Source organism: Seriola dumerili, unplaced genomic scaffold, assembly GCF_002260705.1.
Source record: "Seriola dumerili isolate Sdu_G_001 unplaced genomic scaffold, Sdu_1.0 BDQW01000079.1, whole genome shotgun sequence".
Taxonomy (NCBI): Eukaryota; Metazoa; Chordata; class Actinopteri; order Carangiformes; family Carangidae; genus Seriola; species Seriola dumerili.
In genome coordinates, this window is record NW_019174334.1 from 954749 (window position 1) to 978323 (window position 23575).

General features: G+C 41.2%; 2 protein-coding genes across 2 annotated transcripts; both read left to right on the forward strand.

Moving 5' to 3' along the window:
• The first annotated feature begins 213 nt into the window (after positions 1 to 213).
• trpa1 (transient receptor potential cation channel subfamily A member 1) lies at positions 214 to 17606 on the forward strand. The gene is made up of 27 exons (XM_022744330.1): positions 214 to 309; positions 794 to 1001; positions 1165 to 1340; positions 2278 to 2385; positions 2589 to 2697; positions 3269 to 3414; positions 4235 to 4371; positions 5799 to 5847; positions 7006 to 7105; positions 7212 to 7312; positions 7882 to 8057; positions 10577 to 10741; positions 10942 to 11056; positions 11261 to 11427; positions 11615 to 11705; positions 11851 to 11910; positions 12029 to 12121; positions 13368 to 13438; positions 13573 to 13729; positions 13839 to 13928; positions 14234 to 14403; positions 14494 to 14623; positions 15736 to 15918; positions 16103 to 16171; positions 16600 to 16701; positions 16805 to 16923; positions 17283 to 17606. The coding sequence occupies exons 1-27, from the start codon at positions 214 to 216 to the stop codon at positions 17494 to 17496; spliced, it is 3402 nt and encodes a 1133-aa protein (XP_022600051.1). The 3' UTR covers positions 17497 to 17606.
• Positions 17607 to 21332: 3726 nt separating this feature from the next.
• On the forward strand, positions 21333 to 21761 carry msc (musculin). The gene has a single exon (XM_022744363.1). The coding sequence runs from the start codon at positions 21333 to 21335 to the stop codon at positions 21759 to 21761; it is 429 nt and encodes a 142-aa protein (XP_022600084.1).
• The last annotated feature ends 1814 nt before the right edge of the window (positions 21762 to 23575 follow it).

The window sequence follows — 23575 nt, forward strand, 5'->3', positions numbered from 1 at the left end:
CCGTCACATAACACACTATGTTTTTCTGGCTTGTAAAGCAGGTTTTATGTGCTCAGTCGTATGACTTGATTGAAACGATGGTGGATTTGTTTTCCATTTCTGCATTTTTCCGTTGCATTTCATACAGTCATGTGTGTATGTGGTTATGTCTAGAAACGTGCCATTGCCGTCACTCTTCGTGAGGGCTCGTCTCTACTGAGAGTCTCCTAAGTGATGAACTTCAGCAGGGAGGTGGCCCGACAGACCAGCTGTTATACATATGTGATAGAAGATGAGGATCCAGCCCTGGCAAGCCTAAATGTATTCGAGGTGAAGCTGACACCAAACTATATGTAAAACAAACGTATACAAAGAAATGTATGTATGACAAACCACAAATGTGCACAAAAGGCATTTTAAGAAGTGATTTCCTTTCTCTACAAGTATTTACAATATGAGGAGTGATTATGTAACAGCCCATCTAATCTCCCCGTGTAACCTTAAAGAAAGTCATTGTGAAGAGCTGACCTGACGACAGCTCTAGTATTGTGTAATAATGTTACGTGAGTTGCAGTATTTGCTTAAAACTGAAATTTAAAAAATGGCTAATGGCCAGTGAAGATCTGTCATATCATATTTCAACTATCACAGCAGAAACCACACAAGGGTGATTCTTAATGCCTGTTCATCATTTACAAGTGTTATTCTTACTATCACATAATCTGTGGTGAAATAAAAAAATAAAAAATAAAAAAAAAGTCATGGATAGACCTCTTCTCTTCTCCCTCCTATTATATTCTATATGGCCATCTAGTTGACCGAGAGGGGTGACCTAGCTCTCCTGGAGAACCTGGTGAGGAAGAGCCCAGAGGTCCTGAGCGAGAAAGATGAATACGGAGCCAGTCCCCTCCATCATGCCGCCGCAGGCGGCCACGTCACCCTCATCCAATTCATCACCACTGTCATAGACTCACAGGGTAAGCATACCTCAGTCATCGATCATGAGATGCACTCTAGCACAGGTAAAGTATGTGTTTTGTTAATCACCATAATTCTGTCTTTAAGTTATTCTATGGAACAGCGTGTTTGATTTTTATGTATTGTATCTATATAGGAGGTGGCAGTACATGCCTCTTTATCTTTTTGCATGTGTGTGTATTTGCATGTGTTCTCATGTCCTTTCAGAGCTGAACAGCTGTGATGAGCAGGGCAATGTGCCCTTACACTGGGCAGTGAAGAAGAACAAGGCAGAGAGCTGCAGGAATCTTATGGACCTGGGGGCCGACCCCAACATCCTCAACGCGGCCCTCCTGTCCCCTCTGCACCTGGCTGTCAACTGCGGCCACAACAGCCTGGTGGAGGTGAGCAGGCGGAAAGTGCCCAACTGAAATAACAACTCAAATCGAGTGTGTTTCCTCGTTCTTGTGTTTTCTCAAAGCAATGTCACTGAAAAGGTGCTAGATTTATTCAAATCCCAAATCACACACCTCAAATATTTCAATATTTTAAGATAACTAAATATACATAGTACACTTACACAGCTTAATGCATAGATATTGATGACACAGTAGTGCTTTTTTATTTGTTGATTTCATGGCAACAGCACTGAAAACAACCAATCTCATGCTGCATTTATATTTTGTTTGATATATTGATATTTTTCACTTTCAATGCAATTTTTGTCATTTTATGTTTACTATAAATGTAATATTCTTAGTTATTGGGAAAGTGTGTTAATGCAGTTTTTATGAAAGGGAGGGTCCGAAGGAAGCTCCAAAGGAAACAGCTTTGATAGAATATAATTTTCATTTGTTTTCAATAAATGAGTAGTTTACATTGTGATATTGATAATATCATGGCTTTTACTACTTTTTTCCCCACTAGCTAACATACTTTCTCAAACCGTGGTTTAGTTGCTCTAATAGACCCATTATGCCAAAAGGTAGCATTATGCAGTGTTACATTTTTTTTTTCCTTATCCCAACTTCATATTTAGGAGAAAGAAGGTAGGCTAAAAATCTTCATATCATCTTTTATACTAAATGAACTTGTCACTTGCGCAGCCACTGCAGTCTTAAGTCATCTGACAACTGTTTACATAGCCGACAAAACCTGACTCAACGCTCTACTTGGAAAGACCTTGTTATGTCATCCCCATAGCGTCTGGCTGCTGTCCACAAACTGACATAGTTGCAGTATGGTGGAAGATAAAGGATGCAGGTGTGAAGGAAGCAGAGTTGAAGGCCTGCAAGGACAGGCTGGAGCTCGCTGCTAAGTTTTCCTCTCTGCCTCCTGCAGCTGCTGGTGTCTTACAGTGCCACAGACTGTAACCTGGAGGGAGACCTTGGGAACACACCGGTGATACTGGCCTGTTCTATCAATAACTGTGAGGCTCTCAGCATATTGGTACGTACAAACTTTTCAGGCTCATGTATTTCTTTCAGTCGTAGTGTGTACCTGCACATTCCTGTAAAGGTTAACTGTCCATCTGTGCAGAACAGATTACGTAGCTTTGCTTTAAACTGACAGCCGGACCACTGCAGCTTTGTCTCTGACAAAGAATTGTCTCTGTTTGTCTTCCTCTCCATCCATTCTCCAATCCGTCAAAGATAAAGCATGGAGCGCGGCTGTGCCAGCAGAACAAGCTCGGCCATTTTGCCATCCATGCAGCTGCCTTCGCGGGTGCAAAGAAAGCAATGGAAGTGATCCTGAAGGCCGGTATGACGAAAGGAATGATCTATCATCAAAAATTGAAAGTGCTGACAATAATGAAAAAGTTTTCACAAGGCCAAACAGCACATTAAGCTGATAGATAACAAGAGAGTTCACCTCAGCCCCCAGAGACATTTAGTAGAAAAATGTTCGTGCTACTTTGTCCACAGGCCAGATGCCACAGACTGACAGTGTGTTTATCCACAGTGGGAGGTCTGCTTGGTAAATCTTGTGTCGTTGTAGAAAGGTTTAGTCTGAGCACAAAATATTTATGATATTTCCGTGATTGCTCAGCAAGGAAATTAATGGGTTCTTGTGCTGTTTGGGAATTTACACAGACAGCCCACCATGAATGAACACAATTACTCATCACTTCCTGTCACAAAAGAAAGCAAAAAAACGTAAATATTAAAGTCAAAGAAGGAAGGTAGAAGATGGAGTCCTTTATTGCTTTCCAGCATTAAAAACAAATAAGCTTATACCAACAAGCATTAACTAAGAAACCTTCATTATGAGCCTTGAACATGACTTCAGTATATTATTCACAAGTCAGAAACAGCTTATTTATTCTCTGCAGGGGAGGAGTTAGGCCACTCAGCTGCAGCCCACATCAACTACTTAGACAAGTCCAGAAGCAGTCCCCTCCATCTGGCCGTTCGTGGCGGGAACATCGAAGCCATCTGCCTCTGCATTGCTACCGGGGCCAAAGTTGACCAGCAACAGGTACTGACGGCACAAAACAAACAAAAAAAAAAAAAACTGTACATGTTAAGTCTCGATGTTGGTTTTCACTTAAATCTGCACTTCTCGTAATCCTTCAAAATGGCAGTCGAGAAGGGCACACATTCATTTGGTTGTCAAAGCGCCGGCTGTTTTTCATACCGCTCCGCCTCTCCATCACATAGTCATAAACGTATTAACAGCTGGGAGCTACAGATTACAAATGCTGCTGTTCACCTTTTATCTGTCCATACTACGCTTTGTCAGATTTGCATTGTTTTTAAATCTCGATCTCATTTGCCTACACCTGTAAAGCATTTCCCTGGCATAGGGTATCAGTGTTTGTACTGTTAGGGCATGTCAGTCTTATCATGCCCATCTGGGAGTGATACTCATGCCTAACCCTGGGCTAGTGGCCAGAGCTACAGCAGGAATAGTGAGTGCAGTAATAGCATCGGTTGGCTAAATTGATACAAATTACCTCCATTTAAACTGTGGAGCTGAGTGGAGCGATCACTAGTCTCCTCCTGCCAGTCCCGGTTATCTCATTAAAAGCTTGTGTTACAGCCCCCAGTGTTCAGCCAGCAAGTCTGGGAGATACTTTGCTAATGTTACACTGGGGAAGTGTACATGTGAGAGCCTGTGTGCATACTAATTTCTGTGTGTGTGTGTCTGTGTGTATATGTATGTGTGTTTATGTTCTGCTCTGTCTAACACAGTATGTCACTATGTCTTTGCATAGAACAGACAAAAACATGGTTGAAGAGCTTGTGAATATTCATAATTCATTACACATAATGCGCTCGTGTTTGTTTCTGTCCAGAATGACAGGTCCACACCGCTACATCTGGCCTGCACCCAGGGTGCTACTGAGGTTGTCAAACTGATACTCTCCTCCTTCGACCAAGTGGAGGACATCATCAACCTGACTGACGGGGCGTGTCAGACCCCTCTACACAGGTGGGCTTGACCTATCCCTATACTTACACCTGAACTTTGAGCTCAACATTCAGGACTTAAAGGAACAGTCTGACATGTTAGGAAATATTCTTATTTGCTTGAGAGTTAGATCAGAACCATGGGTTGTTACGTGTTGGACTACATCTATAAAGATGTCATCAAGAGTCATTATTGTGAGGCTGCCAACCATTGTAAATCATTCTAATTTATATAACTTTGGTAGATAATTACCTGTAAAACTTCATTTTTTTAATTTTACAATTTTATATATATATATATATATATATATATGTTGTTCATTATATTTTACTGTATATGAGCACTGTCGCCTCACAGCAAGAAGGTTCTGGGTTCAAACACTGGGCCTGGGGCCTTTCTGTCTGGAGTTTGCATGCTCCAGCCCCCCCATGACCCTACAAGGATAAGCTTTATAGATAATGCATGGATGGATGGATATTTTATATGTTACCTGTGCAGACAGCCAGGCTAGCTGTTTCCCCTTGGTTCCAGTCTTTATGCTAAGCTAAGCTAACCAGCTGCCGGCTGTAGCATATGTTGGTCATCTTCTTCACAAGAAACCAAATAAGCATATCTCCCAAAACTATTACTGTATCGCCACAACATCAAGTACAAATACTAAACCACTGTGTGGTGCCACTGCTTTTACTGTATGTAGATGTGTAAAAATTGTGGCTGCTGTCTCAACGGCTTGCTCGTGTTGTGGAAAGATCAATGCATCTGCATAATATCAGCACTATAATACTGACAAACAAGAGGAACATCGATATAAAAACCTTGGGCATGGCTAGCAGAATAATGAGCTTTAATTGGGGACAATAAGAATGATAATAAAGATCTGCTTCCTACATTGATTTTATCTAAAAGCTGTTTGTGCTGGCACAGGCAGCAGCAGAGTAAGACTTGATGCAAGGATAAAGGGAGGGGGAGGTAGATCATTGCGTGTGAGCATGTGTAATGCTGTTTGCTTCCTTTTTTAAATTTGGAAACAAAAGTCCTACATTTTTATTTTTATTCTTATAGTAATGTGCCGCAAAATACCCCTAACAAACTGGTGAGTCTCATCCATGACAGCGAAAACACAACAGCAATGCTCCCTTCTTTCCACAGACAAAGCAGATTTCAGTCGTGGAAATCATCTTTACTCTACTTAAGTCTGTGCTGATGCAGAATGTGACCAGAATACCAGGAACTATAGTTATTAAAGTCCGATATTGAAGTGGACCATTACTTTCCTGGAGATAAAAGATGTAACCACAAAGGGAAATCTGGTCGTTATATCACACTCGGACAAAGCAGAATTAGAATGGTATCGACCTCGTTTGACATCTGACAGCATTAGTAAGACCTTGACTCACAATGTCGTGTGTTGTGTGGCTGGTTTACGACAACTGTGTTTACTTTTCCAGGGCTACAGTATTTGACCACACAGAGCTGGCAGAGTACCTCATTTCTTTGGTAAATAAGGCACACACACACACCCAAATACACACGAACATACCCTACAGCTGTTGTGCACAGGACAATCCCAGCTTCAATATCACGGGCTGCGTTATTAATCTTTTGCTTTAAGTGAAAGAACTTGAATCAAAGATAGGAAAACTGCATAAATACTGCAACTGTGCAAATTAAAGGGCTAATCAACAACCTTTGCATCTGTGCCGAGGACTTCCTTCTCCTCTCTTTGGTCATTTAGTGATCTCCTCATTCTGCCACTTTACTATGTGTGTTCTCACCACTGAGCAATATTTGCCATTTGAAACACACCGCACGGCTAGATAAAGGTTGATAGCGCTACCCATTGCTTGTAGGCCATCTGTCGCTCTCTGTAGACCTTTTAAACAGAACTGTGTTGCTAGGGCAAAACTGTAGTCTGAGTTTATTTTGTGTCAACTCATACTTTTAAAAAAAAAGGCTGCAACAGGAAACAAACTTACACACTGAGAGTGGATTCACCCCTTGAAATTGTTAGGTACTGTATGTTCTTGATTTCAGACAGAGGTTGACAAAAGCAGCTTCTCATTTCTAGCCTGCTGCTGTCAGTTTTGTTGGGTTGAAACGACAACTATTGCCAGCAGATGCGATCAGCTGCAGCTAGCTAGCTAACTAAGCTAACGTTAAATGTTTGGTATGAATAAAGCGAGGCTGACTTTTTTTTCTTTCCACTGGACTCGATTTAAAAAGAGAATCTTGTAAAAGGGTCTTAAATATGCCCTTTACGACCACATATATGGTAATGTGACGCTAAAACTGTGGGTCACAGATCAAAAAAAATATCAGCCATCTTCTTTCATGTAAAAGAAATAAAGACACAGCATTGTTTTTGTATTGCAGGGAAGAGCTATTTAGTCCTAGTATTATAACCATGACAAGGATAAATAAGATTAAACTGTTATTTTGTTCAACTCTTGTTTGTATCTAAGGTCCATTTCTTTTCATTATCTGTACTCTACATATCTGACATTAAGCTGTGCAAAACTTAATATAATCACGTTTAAATTCATTTTCTCTTTGATTCATTTTCTCATTTATTTTCAATACTTACAGCAATGTGTGTTGAAATTATTGTGGTAGTTGATGAGTTAATATTAAGCCTTTAGTACATTCTCTACTCAGGGTGCAGACCTAAACAGCATTGATTGTAAGGGAAACTCTCCTTTGCTGCTGGCTACGACCTGTGGAGCGTGGAGAACTGTGTCTCTGCTGCTGTCAAAAGGTGAGCTGCGGTATTGTATTTCACCACAAGCAATGCTCATGTAATTTGTAAGAATGCCTGATAACGTCGGCCGTGCACGCTCATGCATATGTTAATATCATTTCAGGGGCAAATGTGAATGTGAAAGACGGGTGCGGCTGTAACTTCCTGCACCTGGCCATCCTGCAGCCCAAGGGTCTGAAAAACCTCCCAGAGGGAGTACTGCAGGTACTGTCAATCAATGTAGTCTGTTTGTAGCTCATCACATGCACTGTATTATGCTGCTTAGGCAAACATATCATGAAGAGATTGGAATATAATTACTATACTGTCCTTAATCAATTTGCCTTGAGCCTTAGCTGCATGTATTCAAGGCCAGCTGATGAGTTTCATTACCCTCTCACTAAGCCAGATGATAGTACTTTAAAGCACTGTAAGCTTCACCTTAAACTAGAATAATGTCAAAGCCTTCAAAATGAGCCACAGTGGAGGGCTGATACATTTACATTTAATGGTTGTTTACAGAGAGTGTGTGAATGTGAGCTCTCTGTATTTAAGTACAAGTATTATTACAGTGCATTATTATTTATATAATATGAGTATATGTGTGTGTGGGTGTGATGGTTTTATATAGCTGTAGCCGTGGTAGAGGCTATGTAATATGTGACATTTATGGTGCATGACTGTCGCAGCATACTCAAGTCTTTTGCATCTGTGCATTATTTAATACACTTGTTACTGTACAATATGCATTATATTGTACCAATACAATGTGTTTATAATGTGTCAAACTTTAGCACAACAATGTGAAGGCATTGCTGAGCTGTGAGGACAATGAGGGATGCACCCCGCTACACTACGCTTGCAGACTGGGCATCCACGACTCAGTGAAGAACATGCTGGGCCTCGCGGGACAGGTCGGCCTCGCATGCAAGTCCAAGGACAAGAAGTCCGCCTTGCACTTTGCTGCTCAGTGAGTTTGATTGGTCCCCGAGGGCATGACATTCCATACCACTGAAATAAACAATACTGATTTGACCTGATTTTCACTCAAAGTTGCTTAAACTTTGCAAATTCGATCAAAGAAGTAACAGCAATGCTTTTGACACTGCAGTGATGCAGTGTATATACACTATTGCACTATCCCTTTTATATTATTTATGTATGTATGTATATATATATGTATAATATATGTATGTATGTATAGATAGATAGATGGATAGCTGGATGTAGGTCAAGAACATTTTCATTTAAGAAAAAGAAACCAAGAGAATACAACCGATAATATCCAACCTAAAAAAAAACACATACACCCTCCCATTCTCCTTTCCTGTTTAATATGTAGTATATGACAATAAAGGTTGTGATAGAAGAAAAAAGTCAGTCAAAGACGGTCAATCACATGCGGATTTTCCACTATGGTTTGTTTCTTAGGTAACCGACAGGGGGGCAGATCTTTCTGAATTACGATTCTTCTGAGAGAATCTTAATCTTTCCAGATGAAGTGTATTGGTTGATTCATTTGGGAACTTCCTTCTTCTGCCAGAATGTCAAACTTAATTTTTGAGTTCTAATCAGACCATAGGAGAGAGGTTGCTGCTGTGCTTTTTTTTTTTTTTTGTGGAATCCAAAGCTCCCGGTGCAATTAAGACAGGATCAGGTTCAATGTGTTCAATGTCTTAACAATTTTGTGTCCAGTATCTGTCTATATTCATCAAACTGTGAAGGAGATGTCTGGAAATATCTTGTGAAGCTTTGATTTTAAACAGTGCGGTCTGTGCATAACCCAAAACTGAATGCGGCAACACCTAGAGCAAGCATTAATCTCTTTAAGGCACTCTACCCAGGTCCCGTCAGGGATCCGCATCCCAAGCTCATTTATTTTCCCATGCAGTTTTGATGGCTGTCATAGAGGTGGGTTAGGCAGGTTGTAATGAATCGTTAAAATGTGACACCTCTCTGTCAGGACTCACATTTTAGAGAAGGCACCTATAGAGGCTGAGGGCGAAACACTTTCAGTAGAAGGTAAGTGGGTGTGCACATGAATTGCAGAAATCGGGAAGGGAGTTCACACTTTTCTTGCAACTGAGCAAACGTGGCAAAAGTTCCAGTCAGGGTAAGGGTCACTAGTTGTGTGAAAACCCAAGTTTGTCAAACGTAAGAATCCATCATCAAGCTGGGATGGTGGAATCGACAACAGGAACGAGAGCAACCTGTTACTGAAATGTATCTTTTTCTTCCAGATTCTGGCCAAGCTATGTATAATGATGCTTCTACTATAAAGAGATTTATCTAAAGCCACTGGAGACGGCATCATTCACCCAGACTATACGGGTCTCATAGCTCCCACGCCAGCTGCAGCCAACGAGGGGGTTCAGCTGAGTTATCTAACCACCTTGAAATTATTTTGATATTTGTTACATTATTTCAAAGCTACAGCATTCAGTTTGCACAAACTCTAATATTCACACCCACAACAATGTTTCCCAATATATCCCAACTGTATTACTGTTCACACTCTGGAGCCATTACTTTCTACATTACAGTATTCATAATTTGATTTTGAAAATAACTTTGTTCCAGTTTGACATGCAGCTTTAGACGTTCTTCTTCTAGTTACTCTGCGGCAAGTGTTGTGCACTGATCAATGATATCACACGAGTATAAAACATGAATCAAAAATGGCTGTAAAAGGACTTTGACTTACGATCTCCCTAAAGCCAAGGCTTATCTGTGTAATTGAACAATAGCGATCCGATGAAAAATGAACAATGTAACTGCGTTTAAAACTGTTACCTCACCGATCTGCTGCTTTAATCCTGTGAGAAATGTCTGCACTCAGAAGCTCTCCTCCTGTTTTTTTTGAAGATGAATTGCCGTGGCACACCTATTATACAGTGACCTAAAGCAATTGTCGCAAGAATAGAATTCAATTAGCGAGGCACATGTGAAGAAATGTTGCTAATAGTGCGAAACGAGCGGACATTCAACATTATTGTTATTGATTTTTTTTTTTTTTTTCCATCATGTACACCCATTTCATTAGAGCTAGAGTGCAAATGAAGTCCACGCTATGATATCATACTTTGACTCATGTAGACACCTCATTCTCTTTCTCCACCTGTCCCACCGCACCCACACAAAGTGCTGGTGACCTTCTTAAAAGGCTGGGAGACGAAGAGAGATCATAGTGCAAGCTAATATGTCACTTCTGTTTATGTCTTCTCGCGGCTTGCAGCACACTTGGTCACTAATACTCCTCATAACGTTTTTAACCCAACAGGTTCAAGCCCTGTAGCAGCAATCTTAAGTGTCCTAAAGCAAACTCTCCAAGAGGAACTGTAATCTTAACTGCCCCCTCATCCTCTGACCTCGCTGTGTTGTTGGCCTTGAGCGAGAATCTTCTTCCGTTTCAGAGATGAACACATCATAACATTGAGAAAAATGTTCTGCAACAACCTAATGCTTCTCCTTGTCCGTCTTCTCTTTAAGGTATGGGCGCATCAATACATGTCACCGATTACTAGAGTCCATCAAAGACTCTCGTTTGCTGAATGAAGGTGATGAGCGAGGCCTGACACCACTTCATTTGGCTTCAAGAGGGGGTCACACCAAGGTGGTGCAGCTGCTGCTGAGCAAGGGAGCTCTCTTTCACAGGTAAATCCAAACGCACACATACAGAGAAAACACATACATACATAAGAAAAACACATATACATTCAAAAGTGCACTGCTATCATCTAAGTACTGTTTAGCTATACTTGCAATCCCTGCAGTACTTGCAATTTGCAGGATTCAAATCTGTATACAGTTCTCATACATGTGACTGATGTTAGTTGGGTATGGCTTGTTTTCAGTGATTATAAGGGCTGGACCAGTCTGCACCATGCTGCATCTGAAGGATACACACAAACTATGGACATTCTCCTGTCAGCCAATCTCAAGTTACTGGATAAAACCGATGAGGATGGGGTATGAATTACCATTATTTCAAAAAGTTCTATTTTATCTAACCCCATAATTCATTTTACGTAAAATTTACTTTTGCAGTTCATGACTAGTTAAGTTAAAAAGGAAAAATGTTGAACACCAGGGCTCTGATAACTGCAAGAAGCATTGAATAAGTGTTCTATATTAATGCAGAGTACCGTGTCCTGTTATCTGTTGATATACCAGAGCACTGCACTCCACATCGCAGCAAAAGAGGGACACGTGGCTGCAGTCAAAGTCATGCTGGCTCGGGGAGCAGAGCTCATCTTAAACAAGAACGACACATCGTTCCTCCATGAAGCTCTGCAGAACGGGAGGAAAGACGTGGTCAATGCTGTAATTGACAGCGACAGGTACATTATCATTACAAGTGTCTGTTCTGTAGAGGAAAGATACAGCTTTAGGTTTAATGTGACCATACCATCTTTCAAATTCTGGGAGAGGTAGTGTGGATTCCTGCCAGGATTTATTTATTTTTTGAAAAAAAAAAAGTCACAACCAAAGTGGTCTTAAGGCTCATTTGTGTATTTCTTCTTCCAGATGTGCTGAGGCTTTGGGACTGTTCATACCTGGAGGAAGCCAGCGATGTCCCATTCTAGACATGATTGAGTTTCTGCCTGAGACCTACAAGGTTTGCCACTGGCGAAGAAAATAAAACATTCATATCATATAATCTGTGTGCACAGGACTCATCATAACTCATCTCTTTCTGTCGTTCCCTGTTACATACACTGTATACCCTGTGTCTCTATGTGTTTTTCCATTTTCCTCAATAGCACCTATTGGACCGCTGTGTTAGGGAATCTGATGATGACCACAACAGTCCCGACTACCACGTAATTCAGCTGCAACTCACTCAATCAAAACATCACAACACACCTACGATATATACATATTGTATAATGTACTGTATCTGCCAGCCAAAAAAAAAGAGCTCTTCTTTATGTGGTGTAGATTGAATATAATTTCCGATGGCTCCAGGCTCCCCTTACAGCGAAGAAGTTAACCGACAAGGCCATGACGTATCAGCCACTACCTGCTCTCAATGTAAGAAACTTTATTTCTAGAATATGAATTTAAATACTCCACCATGATTAGCAAGTAGTAAAGTTTTATTATAGCCATGCATTGCCCCCTAATGAAGCTCTGTAGACTTAACCACTCACCTTCTTGTTACCATGGGCTCAGATTTTATATGTATTGGCTGATCCAATCATCTATAGGGGAGAGTGGTGACACTTTTCTCCATCTACTTTTACTGTGACAGTGATAACTACAAAAGATGTTTTACTTTCCCTGCACTGGTTAGCGAGGTGCAGTGGTGTGGCTGTCCCAAGCCCTGCCCCTCTGTTACACCTTCTGACAGCCGATAATAAAAAATACGACTTCATTGCTTTGTCAAATCCAAATTCCTACTTCATTTTGTCCTCAGATTTATCATTCCTGTTTGTTAATGTTGGCAACCAAATTTGCTGTGTATTGATGACAAATATATTAACAAAGGATGCTTTGAGTCAAATTGACAAAGGGTGTAGGTCCGTTATTTGCTCAGTCTTTCTAGCTTGCCTTCTTTAGCCCCAAGGCGGGCCAGGTGGGAATAAGCTGTGAAGCCAAGTTGTTTCTCGCCATTATAGGTGTACATGTTTACGGACAAGCTGCTAAATGCCTTATGAGTTTCCCCCATCGCGGTCGGTCGCCTCGGTCAACACCTCTTAGCATGCCCTGCTGTTGAGTGTCAGCAGCGGATGCATCAGGGGGACGGGTTCATGGGAAGAAGAGGCATGGCCACAATGTCACCTCATAATTTACTGAGCACTGTGTGTGTGACAGGCAGTGTTGTTTTTGGCCATTCTTCCATTTGGAAAAGTGGCAGCTGAAAGGGTGAAGATGTAAGCAATGTTACCACTTAATGAATCTAAAGTTCAAAAGCAACTCATTTTTCTCGTGTAAATTCATATGTGAATATGTGAATGGTGCATTTTTTTTAATCCTACAATTAGTTCAAAACTAGGTTCAATCTGCATGCAAATTTTAATCTTTAATCTTCAACCTTTTAACAGTGGGCCTGTATTATTTGATATATTTGATAGAAACAATGTCATCTTCCACCAAATATTAGAAATACTTCATTGCACGTTTCTGAGGCTGAGGTAATCCCACATTATTCCTGTGGAGTACAATGATATGCACATACTTTTAAATCTTATGGGCTTTAGCTGTCAGCCTCTTCTTTCCTGCTTGTAGAAAATATGCCAGTAACGCTGGACTATTTCTCTCCTTACTCCTTTTGCAGGCGATGGTGCGGTACAACCGCATCGAGCTCCTCAACCACCCCGTCTGCAAAAAGTACCTGGCAATGAAGTGGTGTGTATCCATTGTGATTTAACCCCTGAGATTTATAGCTTAGATCAGATTGCAAGAAGTATGCCAAAATACCAATGCATTATTCGCTTTGAGTATCAGTCTTATGATATCTCCGTCTTTGTTTGAATCCGCAGGGTTGCATACGGGAGCACGGCTCATGTGCTCAACATGTTTTTGTACCTGTTAGGCCTGCTGCCGCTGACTCACCTGATAGTGGCTCTGAGGCCCACTATGAACACCACTGAAACAGGCGAGCACACAATCACAATGGTGCCCATATCTTTCATAGAGGTACGAATGACAGTGGTGATCAGAATTACGGAACGTTCCCTTTACAGTGCAGTGACAAAGGCTCACCATAACTAGTAGTAAATTAAATCCCAATTTTGTCATTTCACAGCAAAGTCTGTTCCTGTCCTTCTGCATGGTGATGGTATTGGTCATGAACTTGTATTGCATAGTGAAGGAAGTGCTACAGATATCACAACAGGTACCGTTACACAAGTGTCATTACCTCACGTAATGCACATTGCTCATAAATCTGGTCGGTGTCAGGTATGTGTGGACAACACTGGTGATCGGGTGTGATGAATGAGCGCCCTCTGATTTAGATTTACAGGATAACTGGATGTCAACTCCCTCCACACACTACCTTAGTCATTTTGATTATAGCACCAGAAACTCTGGCGCATGACAGTATATGTTAAATAATATACAGCAACTCGGGTCGAGGAGGATTTGCGTGAGAATTTTTTTTGCATTTTTGCTAATTTTTCTTTTCTTGTCACTTAAAAGCGCTGGAATTACTTAAAGGATTATTCCAACCAGTGTGACTGGTTTTCAGCCATCTGCTCTCTTCTGTTCATCATCCCCGTCATGCTCAATGTAGAGAGTTCTTTACATTGGCAGGCAGGGGCACTGGCAGTTTTAAACTCCTGGGTTGCGTTTCTCCTTTATCTCCAGAGGTAGTGTTCACTCTGACACCCATTTCAATACAATGTGTTTATTTCGTGCCGCAAAAGCACAGTAACTGGTATAATCTCCTATTCCTTCAGGTTTGAGGGTGTTGGCATCTATGTTGTGATGTTTGGAGAGATCCTGAGGACACTGGTCCGTATTGTAATGCTGTTCATTTACCTGATGTTGGCATTCGGATTGGCGTTCCATGCTTTGATGCTCAATCAGGTAGGAGAAGTGGGCTGAAGAGGCTGCAGTGCTTCCAAGGTTTCACAAATCAAAATGACTCCATTGTTTATTAATATGTTTCTTGTCTGCTTCTGGCTTTATTTTATTACCGGCAGTCTGTTTTGTATTGTTTTGGCTGTCTTGCTGTCATCTTTTCCAACTAGAGTGAAAGATTTTATACTGTTGGTGGATAAAAAAGGCCATTTGTCATTAATAACAAAAGGCGTTATCCTCTGTTGGCGTGAATGAGCTCAGCACATTTTTTAAGCAAACCATTCATTTCAGTTGGAAAAGAAAAAAGATACCACTCTCATGTTTGTACGGTAAATATGAAGCTACAGGCAGCTGCCAGTTAGCTTAGCTTAATTTAGCTTAGCTTAGCTTAGCTTAGCTTAGCTTAGCTTAGCGCAAGGACTGAATACAGGGGAAATGAGCAGCCTCTGTCTGGACAAGTAGCCACCTCTAAAGCACACTAATAAACACGTTATATTTTCTTTATTTCAATCTGTAGTTTGAAGTTTTAACGGGATGATGGAGCTGTTTCACCGTATCCAAAGTAGACGCCACAAGATCACAAAAACCAATCCAAATCCTCCTCCATGGGCCATGCATATATGAATTAAATATATATCCTTAACATATATGCTCACAACATGTTAATTCATCATAGATATTTTGATATATGTACATATACAAATTTTACTATGGATATTTCATATATGTTATAAATTTCATATATGTGATAATAATATATCCCCTTATAGGTCACACATATGTCATCCATCTATCTATCTGTCTGTCTGTCTATCTATCTATCTATCTATCTATCTATTTTTTTCGAGACTGACCAAATGACTAAATAAACATCTGACATCACCATCTTTAAGCCTCACCGTAATGTTCTGTCTCCACTGAAAGCAAAACCACGTTGTCGCACACGTCTTGTGTGTTAGATAGTTTATGCATGATATGTGCTTAACTTAATCTATTCACTGACTTGACTGAAACATTAAAAATGTGGAACATAGGCGAGACATGTCTTCTGGGCATATGGACACAGTGGACATTATTTAACAATGTCGTACGTCTGACTTTCTGTTTTTCCCCCTCAGAAAGAGTTTGAGAGTGTGCCGCTCTCAGTGATGCAGACCTTCGTGATGATGGTCGGGGAACTGAACTACCAGAATAACTTCCTGGACGCTTACCTGAGCAATAAGCTTCCTTTTGGTTTCCTGACTTACTTCATTTTTGTGCAATTTGTGCTGCTCATGCCAATACTGCTGGTGAACCTGATGGTAAGCATGTCCTGAGAGACGGTGGTTCTACCGCTAAACATATGTGTGTATCGCTTTTAAAGGGTATTAAGAAAATCAGTGTCAGCTCTTTGATGCCATTTTCATTTCCTCCCAGGCATCTACTTAAATATAAATGCTATTATTTTATTTATTCGATGGTTCTCATTTGTCTTTGGCTGTGTAGATTGGTTTAGCAGTTGGAGACATTGCCGAAGTACAAAGAAACGCTGCCCTCAAAAGAATAGCCATGCAGGTGTGTATGCAACCAGCTTGTGTGTGTGCCTAGACTAGTTTTTGAATATATGTTGCCTTTGAAAAACATGGAGGACGTTACAGCTTTTATCCCGCTTTCTCTGTGCTTGCTCATTCTGCCGTGATTCATCATGACGGACAGACAACCAAACAAGAAAGAAGAATCTGAAACACAAGCACAGTGGACGATAGTAGATGTAGACTTGGTTCCACAGATAATATGATGAAAGACTTCTATTCAAAATATGCAGCAAAACCCTGTTAAAGCTTTACGCCTATTTTATATTGCAGCCTTTACAATTTATTACAAGAAGTGGATAATGTGACAGATTCGTTTGGCTTGAGAATGTAGAACTTTCAGGTCCAACAGGAAGAAGATGTCTCTAGAAAATCTCACATATGACTGAAGATCTCACTTATTGACCCCAGATTGACCTCCACACCGCTCTGGAAGATAAGCTGCCTTATTGGTTCATGAAGCGAGTTGACAAACCCTCCATAACCATCTACCCCAATCACAAGTGCTCCAGGGTAAAAAAAACATATACCGCACAACATATCGCATTTGTCTTTGCAACTTATGTCAGTGAAATATTTTCCCGTTATTTGTCCTAAACAACTTTTTGTTTTACAGCACTATATAAGGCAATTAATCTCAGGTGTTGAGGGAACAGATGAAGTCTGGAGACGTCTTCAGGCCAAATCACAGAGCTCCACTGTGATAGAGACTGAGCTCATAAAGCAGAAGTCCAGGTAAAACACACAGCGGTGCACATGGTGATTATATGCAAGCAGAATTACCTTTGAGATTATAGACAATAAATACAATGAATTACAATAAGGTATGCAACTGAAAATGGTTCATGATCTCATGCATGGTGCACAGTAAACAGTGTGGAAAGTCAAGGTGGTAAAGGACAATTTAATAGTTGTTTTTGATGCATGAGCAGCCCCTAGTGGAGAGAAATAAATAAAGCCTGTGACCAGGTCAAAGAAAGATGTGATGATAAGCTCCACTCTGGATCATCATCCTCCAAAAGCTTGATTAGAAATCTACTCAAATAAAAGTCTCCCACTGAGCTATCGGGAACTGATGTTGTTCCCCCCTCCAGGATGAAAGAAATGTCGAGCCTGCTCGAGAAGCAGCACAACCTCGTGAAGCTCATCATCCAGAAGATGGAGATCACCTCAGAGGCCGACGAGTACGACGGCCCCGTCAACTTGAAAGGCAGCATGTGGCAGAGCGTGAGTCGGGCTAAACCAAAGAGACAGGGCGCGTCTCAGTGGGTCCCGCTGATGAAGGCCATCGAGGCCAAAAGAAAATGAAGAGAATGAGATGAACAACACGTCTAAACGTAGCAACAATTATATGATTTTACAAAGTGAATATTCACTACATTTTACAGGTATATGTAATCATGGCATTATAATATGAATACTACACAATGTAGCTCATTAAATAAAGAGGTGGCCTTTGTCTTTCTAATGTGTGAAGCTTAAATGTGTTTACCGTTTACATATATTCAAGCAGTTCATTTCAATTAAGTGCAATTAATTGAGTAACTATTGTGTGGTTTGAAAGCATTAACGGTTGAATACTGTTTAAAGTCTATAGTAGTAATGTTACTGGAAAATGTTCAATTCAGTTATCCCATTTCCCACCTGTGACCCACTGATAAATGAGTGTCATTTTGCGGTGTGTTGCTTTACATCTACTGCGCATAAAAGGAGCTGTTTCTCGTATTGTGCCTTTCTGTGAAATACTGCATGTGACACGCCACCTCTCCTTTTACTTCCATCTTATCATTAAACATGTCTTTAAATGTAAAACAGTGCATGCATGTGTGTTATTTTGTTTTCTTTTACATTTTCATACATGAAACTGAGGTTGTGTATCAGTTTTCAGTTTGTTAGTTGAGACACACTTGCAAAACAGACTCAAAGGAAATCTCTAATGTGTGGATGAGTTGGCGTGGCATGATATTTGCAAAATGTCTATTAAAAAAAAAAAACAGCAATTGTCCTCAGTGTGTATCACCATTTTCTCAAAAGAGACTCTGCTGCTCAGGTCTGAGTTGTCTGCACTCTCAAATTAATATTCTCAAATATGATGTTTATGATGGTTTGGCGCCTTTCAAGAATTTCCCTTGCGGCTAGAAAAAAGATGTGTACCGCACGTTTGGTGATGCGAATGATTTCAAAACTTTTCGTTAAACTGACAGATGTATTTTGGTGTAGACGTAAAGGTGAGAAAATCTTATTATGCAAATTCTATGAACTGGTTATTTATTTGTACTCTTTGTACAGCAATATTCACCTGTAGCACGCACTGCATCCTGAATCTGGTCAACATTATTTTGTGGTTTCTTAGAAGCCGCGCAGACTGGTCACAGTTGTGTGCATAACACAATATTAATGATAAAAAAATAAAAAATAAAAACTTGGCAATGGTTGATGAATTATTGCCACTGATTTGTGCACTGCCTTCTTCTCTGGCGTCACACACCAGCTTTTTGTTGCTTCGGTAGCGATCATGGGAATCATAAGACGTTGGGAGAGAAACAGAGAAAGGCCTCTGACATCATGAGCCTGCACCTGTCCCTCTGCTTCTCTAGCACAGGGCCCCCAGTGGAGGTCGTGACCCCTGAAAGTCTCTGCTGATAGACAAACGCTCGCTCTCCCTTCATGTCAAGTTTCAAGTGATATTTATTACTGTTGGCCCTGAATTTAATTACTCCCAGGGCAAATACAATAACCATGTAACCATCAATTACACTGATGTTTTGGAAAACATTTTTTGCTTTTACTTGAGGAGCTACATCTATAGAATGACTAATGAGCAGAGTGTTTTATGTCAAACTGCTTTCCTTGACAGTGAATGAAGAAGCAGGTTGAAATATGTCACCCAGCCAATACCTTTTCATGTTACGTAAAAAAAAAAAAACTGACAGTTTATCAAGTGGGGAGTAAATCCGACAGCAGAATCCCTTAGCTTGCACTTTCAAGTGTGTCAGTCAGGACGTTCCCCTCGCTGACTGATGCAGTGACGGGGGATGAGATGGCAGCCTGCCTTCAAGCTCTGACTGTCTTACCGGCACAAGCGGAACTCAATATCTCAACCTCGTGACACATCCAAAGCTGAGTTAAGAGCAGGGATCCCTCAGAGGTGCAGCTGATGTTGGGTTTTGTGAAAACTGCGTGGAAGAGCAGGATTGTGGGAAGTATTGGGAATGTGTCCTTGGATTAAGGAGCATTCTTGGTGTGTAGGAGAGGGGGGAAATCCGAGCAGTGGAAAACCACAGAGCGCTTCGAAACCACAGCGAAATGCATCTGACGCTGAAAAACAGAATCGGAACACATCATCGTTAAAAACTTAACATCTAAACTTAACTTGAACTCAACATCTAAACTCAACAATTGCTTGGTAAAGTGAGATTGAAGCTAGTGTGCTGCTTTAAATTACACACCACCCTGGGAACTGTTGGGAGTACAGTACACCATTCAGGCCGGTGCAGAGTACAGTAATTCCTCCCTCTAGTGACCCTGGCATGGCCAGCTACCAAAAAAATCAAGCATGCATCTCAGCTGCAGTTAGGTAATCCTTGGCAGAGTCTTGCTATTGTCATAAAAAAATCTAAATTTCACACATATTATATGGAGTAATAGCAAACAGGGACCTGGGATTTTCTGGGAATATGTTGAGAAAGTAGAGGAGGGATTCCTGCAAGTGCTATATGGACACAGAACTTTCCATTGTCTGAATCTGGTTTGCAATGTGTCCACTCACTGCACCGAAACCCCAAATCTGGATCTTTTGATATGACATCTTACATTGCCATTATCAGAGCATGTCCAGTCCACATTCCATCATATATGGGGTCATAGTTTGGCATATCCAGGCAACTACATCCCTAGATTCTGGGGTATTTTTGCGCAGTGACTGTGTTTTATTTTGTGATATTTACAAATCTGACCGACAATAGATATTCTGTCTGAAGGTTTGTATTTGGTACGGCTGGTATTACTTTCTCTGAAACTTTCCAGGAAGTATGGTAATGTCTGCAAACACATTTTGAATTCCTGTAGCTTCTCAGCCTCCCCTCTCTCCTCTGTTAGCTCTTGATCTCAACCCACAGTCAAATACACCACCCTGTCTCTGTCTCTGTGCTCTCCGAAAAGTTTGGAGGACACCAAACAAATGGAAAAATATCCGAGATGCATAGTAAAAAAAAAAAAAAACAAAACAAAAAAAAAAAACACTTGTGATACTATGGGAATGAAGATGGTTGCCTCCTCTCTCCTGCCACACCCTTCTCATGCCAACGCTCCAGATGTCATGGGAACCGATAACAGCTGGGGCTGGTGCACTCAGGCTGCGTGTGAAAGGCTGCTCCATCTGCAGAAACCCAATCCCTCTGTGAAAGCAGCGAAGGATTAGGCACTTTTGATAAGGTCCTCAAGACATTTCTATTACCAAAACACATCTGTGGGACCGACAAACCTGGGAAATGTTTACTCTATATGTGCATTTCCAAAATGTTGCAATGGGTTGTATGTATTATCATCTGGACAGTTATGGCCCACTGCGGTACCACACTAGAGGGAATACCTCTGTTTGAAACAATCAATCCTCAGACATCATTTTGCACTTCCATTACACCCCCACTATATTTACCTACAATAAACCATTCATGCAAAGGGCTTTATGTGATTATCAAGGTCCAGATGAGCAAGTTAAGTCTTTAACAGTTTACACAGGGAAACAGAGTTGTGGTCTCACTGAGGTCATGGTGGCTTGGAGAAAAAAGGGGGAGGAGAAATGTTCCGATGAAACTGTACAGATGCCAAGTCCAGGACACTTAAATTAGAGGGGTAGCTAAGCAAAGAGGCACGTTTGAGTTTTAGGGAGAGCTGCAATTTCGAGACTTGCCCCCATGCAGTTGGCATTGTAGTCCTGTCAAGTAGTGACATTTTAGGGCTTCAGGCTGAAATAACTTGTTGGTTTACTAAATGGGAATGATTTAAAAGGTCTCATAGACTGCTGACCTAAAAGCTTTTGTTATTTACTCAAGTCATATCAAGCTGAGAATCTAGTTTTTCTGTCACTGCTGTGCCCCAAAGTGCTACTCCTGTTCCGCCTCCAAGGCACAGGTGGAGCAGCCATGTCCACTGGCTCTGCAGCAAGCGATGCTGAGGACTATGAGACGTGTTACAGAAGGACAGCGAACCCTTTGGAGAGGAGCGCGCGGAAGATCACCTGCTATGATCCCAGCCCATATTCGGACGAGGAGCTGGAGGACGAAGGTGCGGACGGGAGGGTCAAGCAGGAGCGCAGGCTGTCCAGGGCGCAACAGAAGGAGGCGCGACAGTCGCAGAGAAACGCGGCCAACGCCAGGGAGAGGGCGCGGATGAGAGTGCTGAGCAAAGCTTTCTCCAGACTAAAAACCAGCCTGCCCTGGGTACCAGCGGACACCAAACTGTCCAAACTGGACACGCTCCGACTCGCCTCGAGCTACATATCTCACCTGAGGCAGCTTCTGCAGGATGACCGATTCGAGAACAGCTTTGGGCACCCAGTCAGTCTGGTATGAAGATACAACTTCTTTTTGTTTACTTTTGTTTGCATAGTTTGTTCAGGATTAAAAAAAAAAAAAAAAAAAAACATAACAAGAATGCAGATTATCAAATAAAAAGTTAAATTTCGACACAGTGCTGTAATTCATGGTGATTCTGGACGGATGTGTTGGATGTGTGTCACTTCACTGATGAACCTGCTCTGTCTTCTGCTTCAACAGACCTGGCCATTCATGATGACAGGCAGATCAGAGGACCAAGACATCTCAACCACTGTAAGACTTTGTGGAGCCACAGCATAGGAGCCAGCTCCAGTCCCCCCCCCGCCCCCCCGCCCCCTCACCACCCACTCCCACCTTGAAGACCCTGAAGAACCTGAAGACAGAGAGACCCCTCTTCTCCAGTCCTCTTCTTTGAAAAAATGGTTTGCATCTGTGGCCCCATGACAATGAACTTTAAAACTATATTTTGTTATGTGCATGTTTGTTTGTTTGTTTTTGCTGAAGTCTATATGATGGCATGTTTACAATGAGTGTAACCGCTTGTCTTCATATATATTGGATTTTAACGTTGCTGATTTCTTTTTTTTTCTTTTTTTTTTTTTTACAAACTCCAGCACTTGTCATAGCTACTGTTGATGATTGGACAGTGTATCAGTAAACATTAGGGTTGAGCACAAAACCTCACTGATGTACAATATGGTTTTGCCAGCCCACCCCATGTGTGATATACAATAGCAGTCTGTTTACTATTCTCATCTGCATGTATCGAGGTATTTGACAGGTATTAGAGTGCAGTTGAGTGTTATCTGTTTTGCTGCTTAGACTTGAATATATCAGAGCATCATAAGGCCCACATGTGCAGCAGGATGACTCTATATTGCAGATCTATTTATTGGTATGTTTGTGCTTTCAAATGTTTGCCTTTCAGATAAAAGTTTGGTAACACTGTCTTTTTTTTTTCTTTCTCTCTCCTTGTGTTAAACTTAAACTCATTACTATTCCACTGATTTAGCAGCATGTCATTGTGTGTTAGCTTCATGCGTGAAGCCGCAGAGCGCAGGTTGTCACCGTGACTTGAAATGTGCAGTGAGCAGCTCCTATGAACCTCGACGGTTTAAAAAGAGATGTGGCCAGTAGCCGCAGCATTCATGTGCTGTGGAAACCCAATAAAAAAAATCGGATTTGTGTCATTTGTGCATGTAACCCAACTCCCAGCGTGCGTTTTGGAAGGGCCCAGGTCACAGTTTTATTCCTTTTATTCCATACTGCTTCATATATTTTTGGAAGTCTTATATTAAATTTTCTTTGCTCTGATTTAGTGCAGATGCTGCTGTAGCATTGCCATGAAGCAAACAAGAAGACAACTACTGTATCCAACATAGAGAGCATTGTGATATTTAAATGTGTAGCCATAAAATGCTTTAATTCAATGAGACGCAAATACTTTAATAGGTTGAAAGAAAAGAAGAAATCATAAACCTCGATTGAAATCAGGTGCTTCTACATTTAGAATTGCAAGAAGAAAAAGAAAACTCCACAAGAAACTGTTGAAAAGTTCAGGGATAAGCACCATCCCCCTTATCACATACACACCCAAACTTGCACAATCACACACTCATGAACATTTGCACATAGCTGACACTGAGAGAATGGCTGACAGTGATCTCTTGATCTATAGGACTCCTTTTATTCAGTTAACCCCCCCACCCACCCACCCACCCAAAAAAAGGTTGTGAGTACAGACGGATGGAGATCCAGGCCCGGTCTGTCTTGGAGGGAAGACAAACAAGTGCTTAGATGAAGAAAGAGACAAAGAGAGGAGAGGAAGA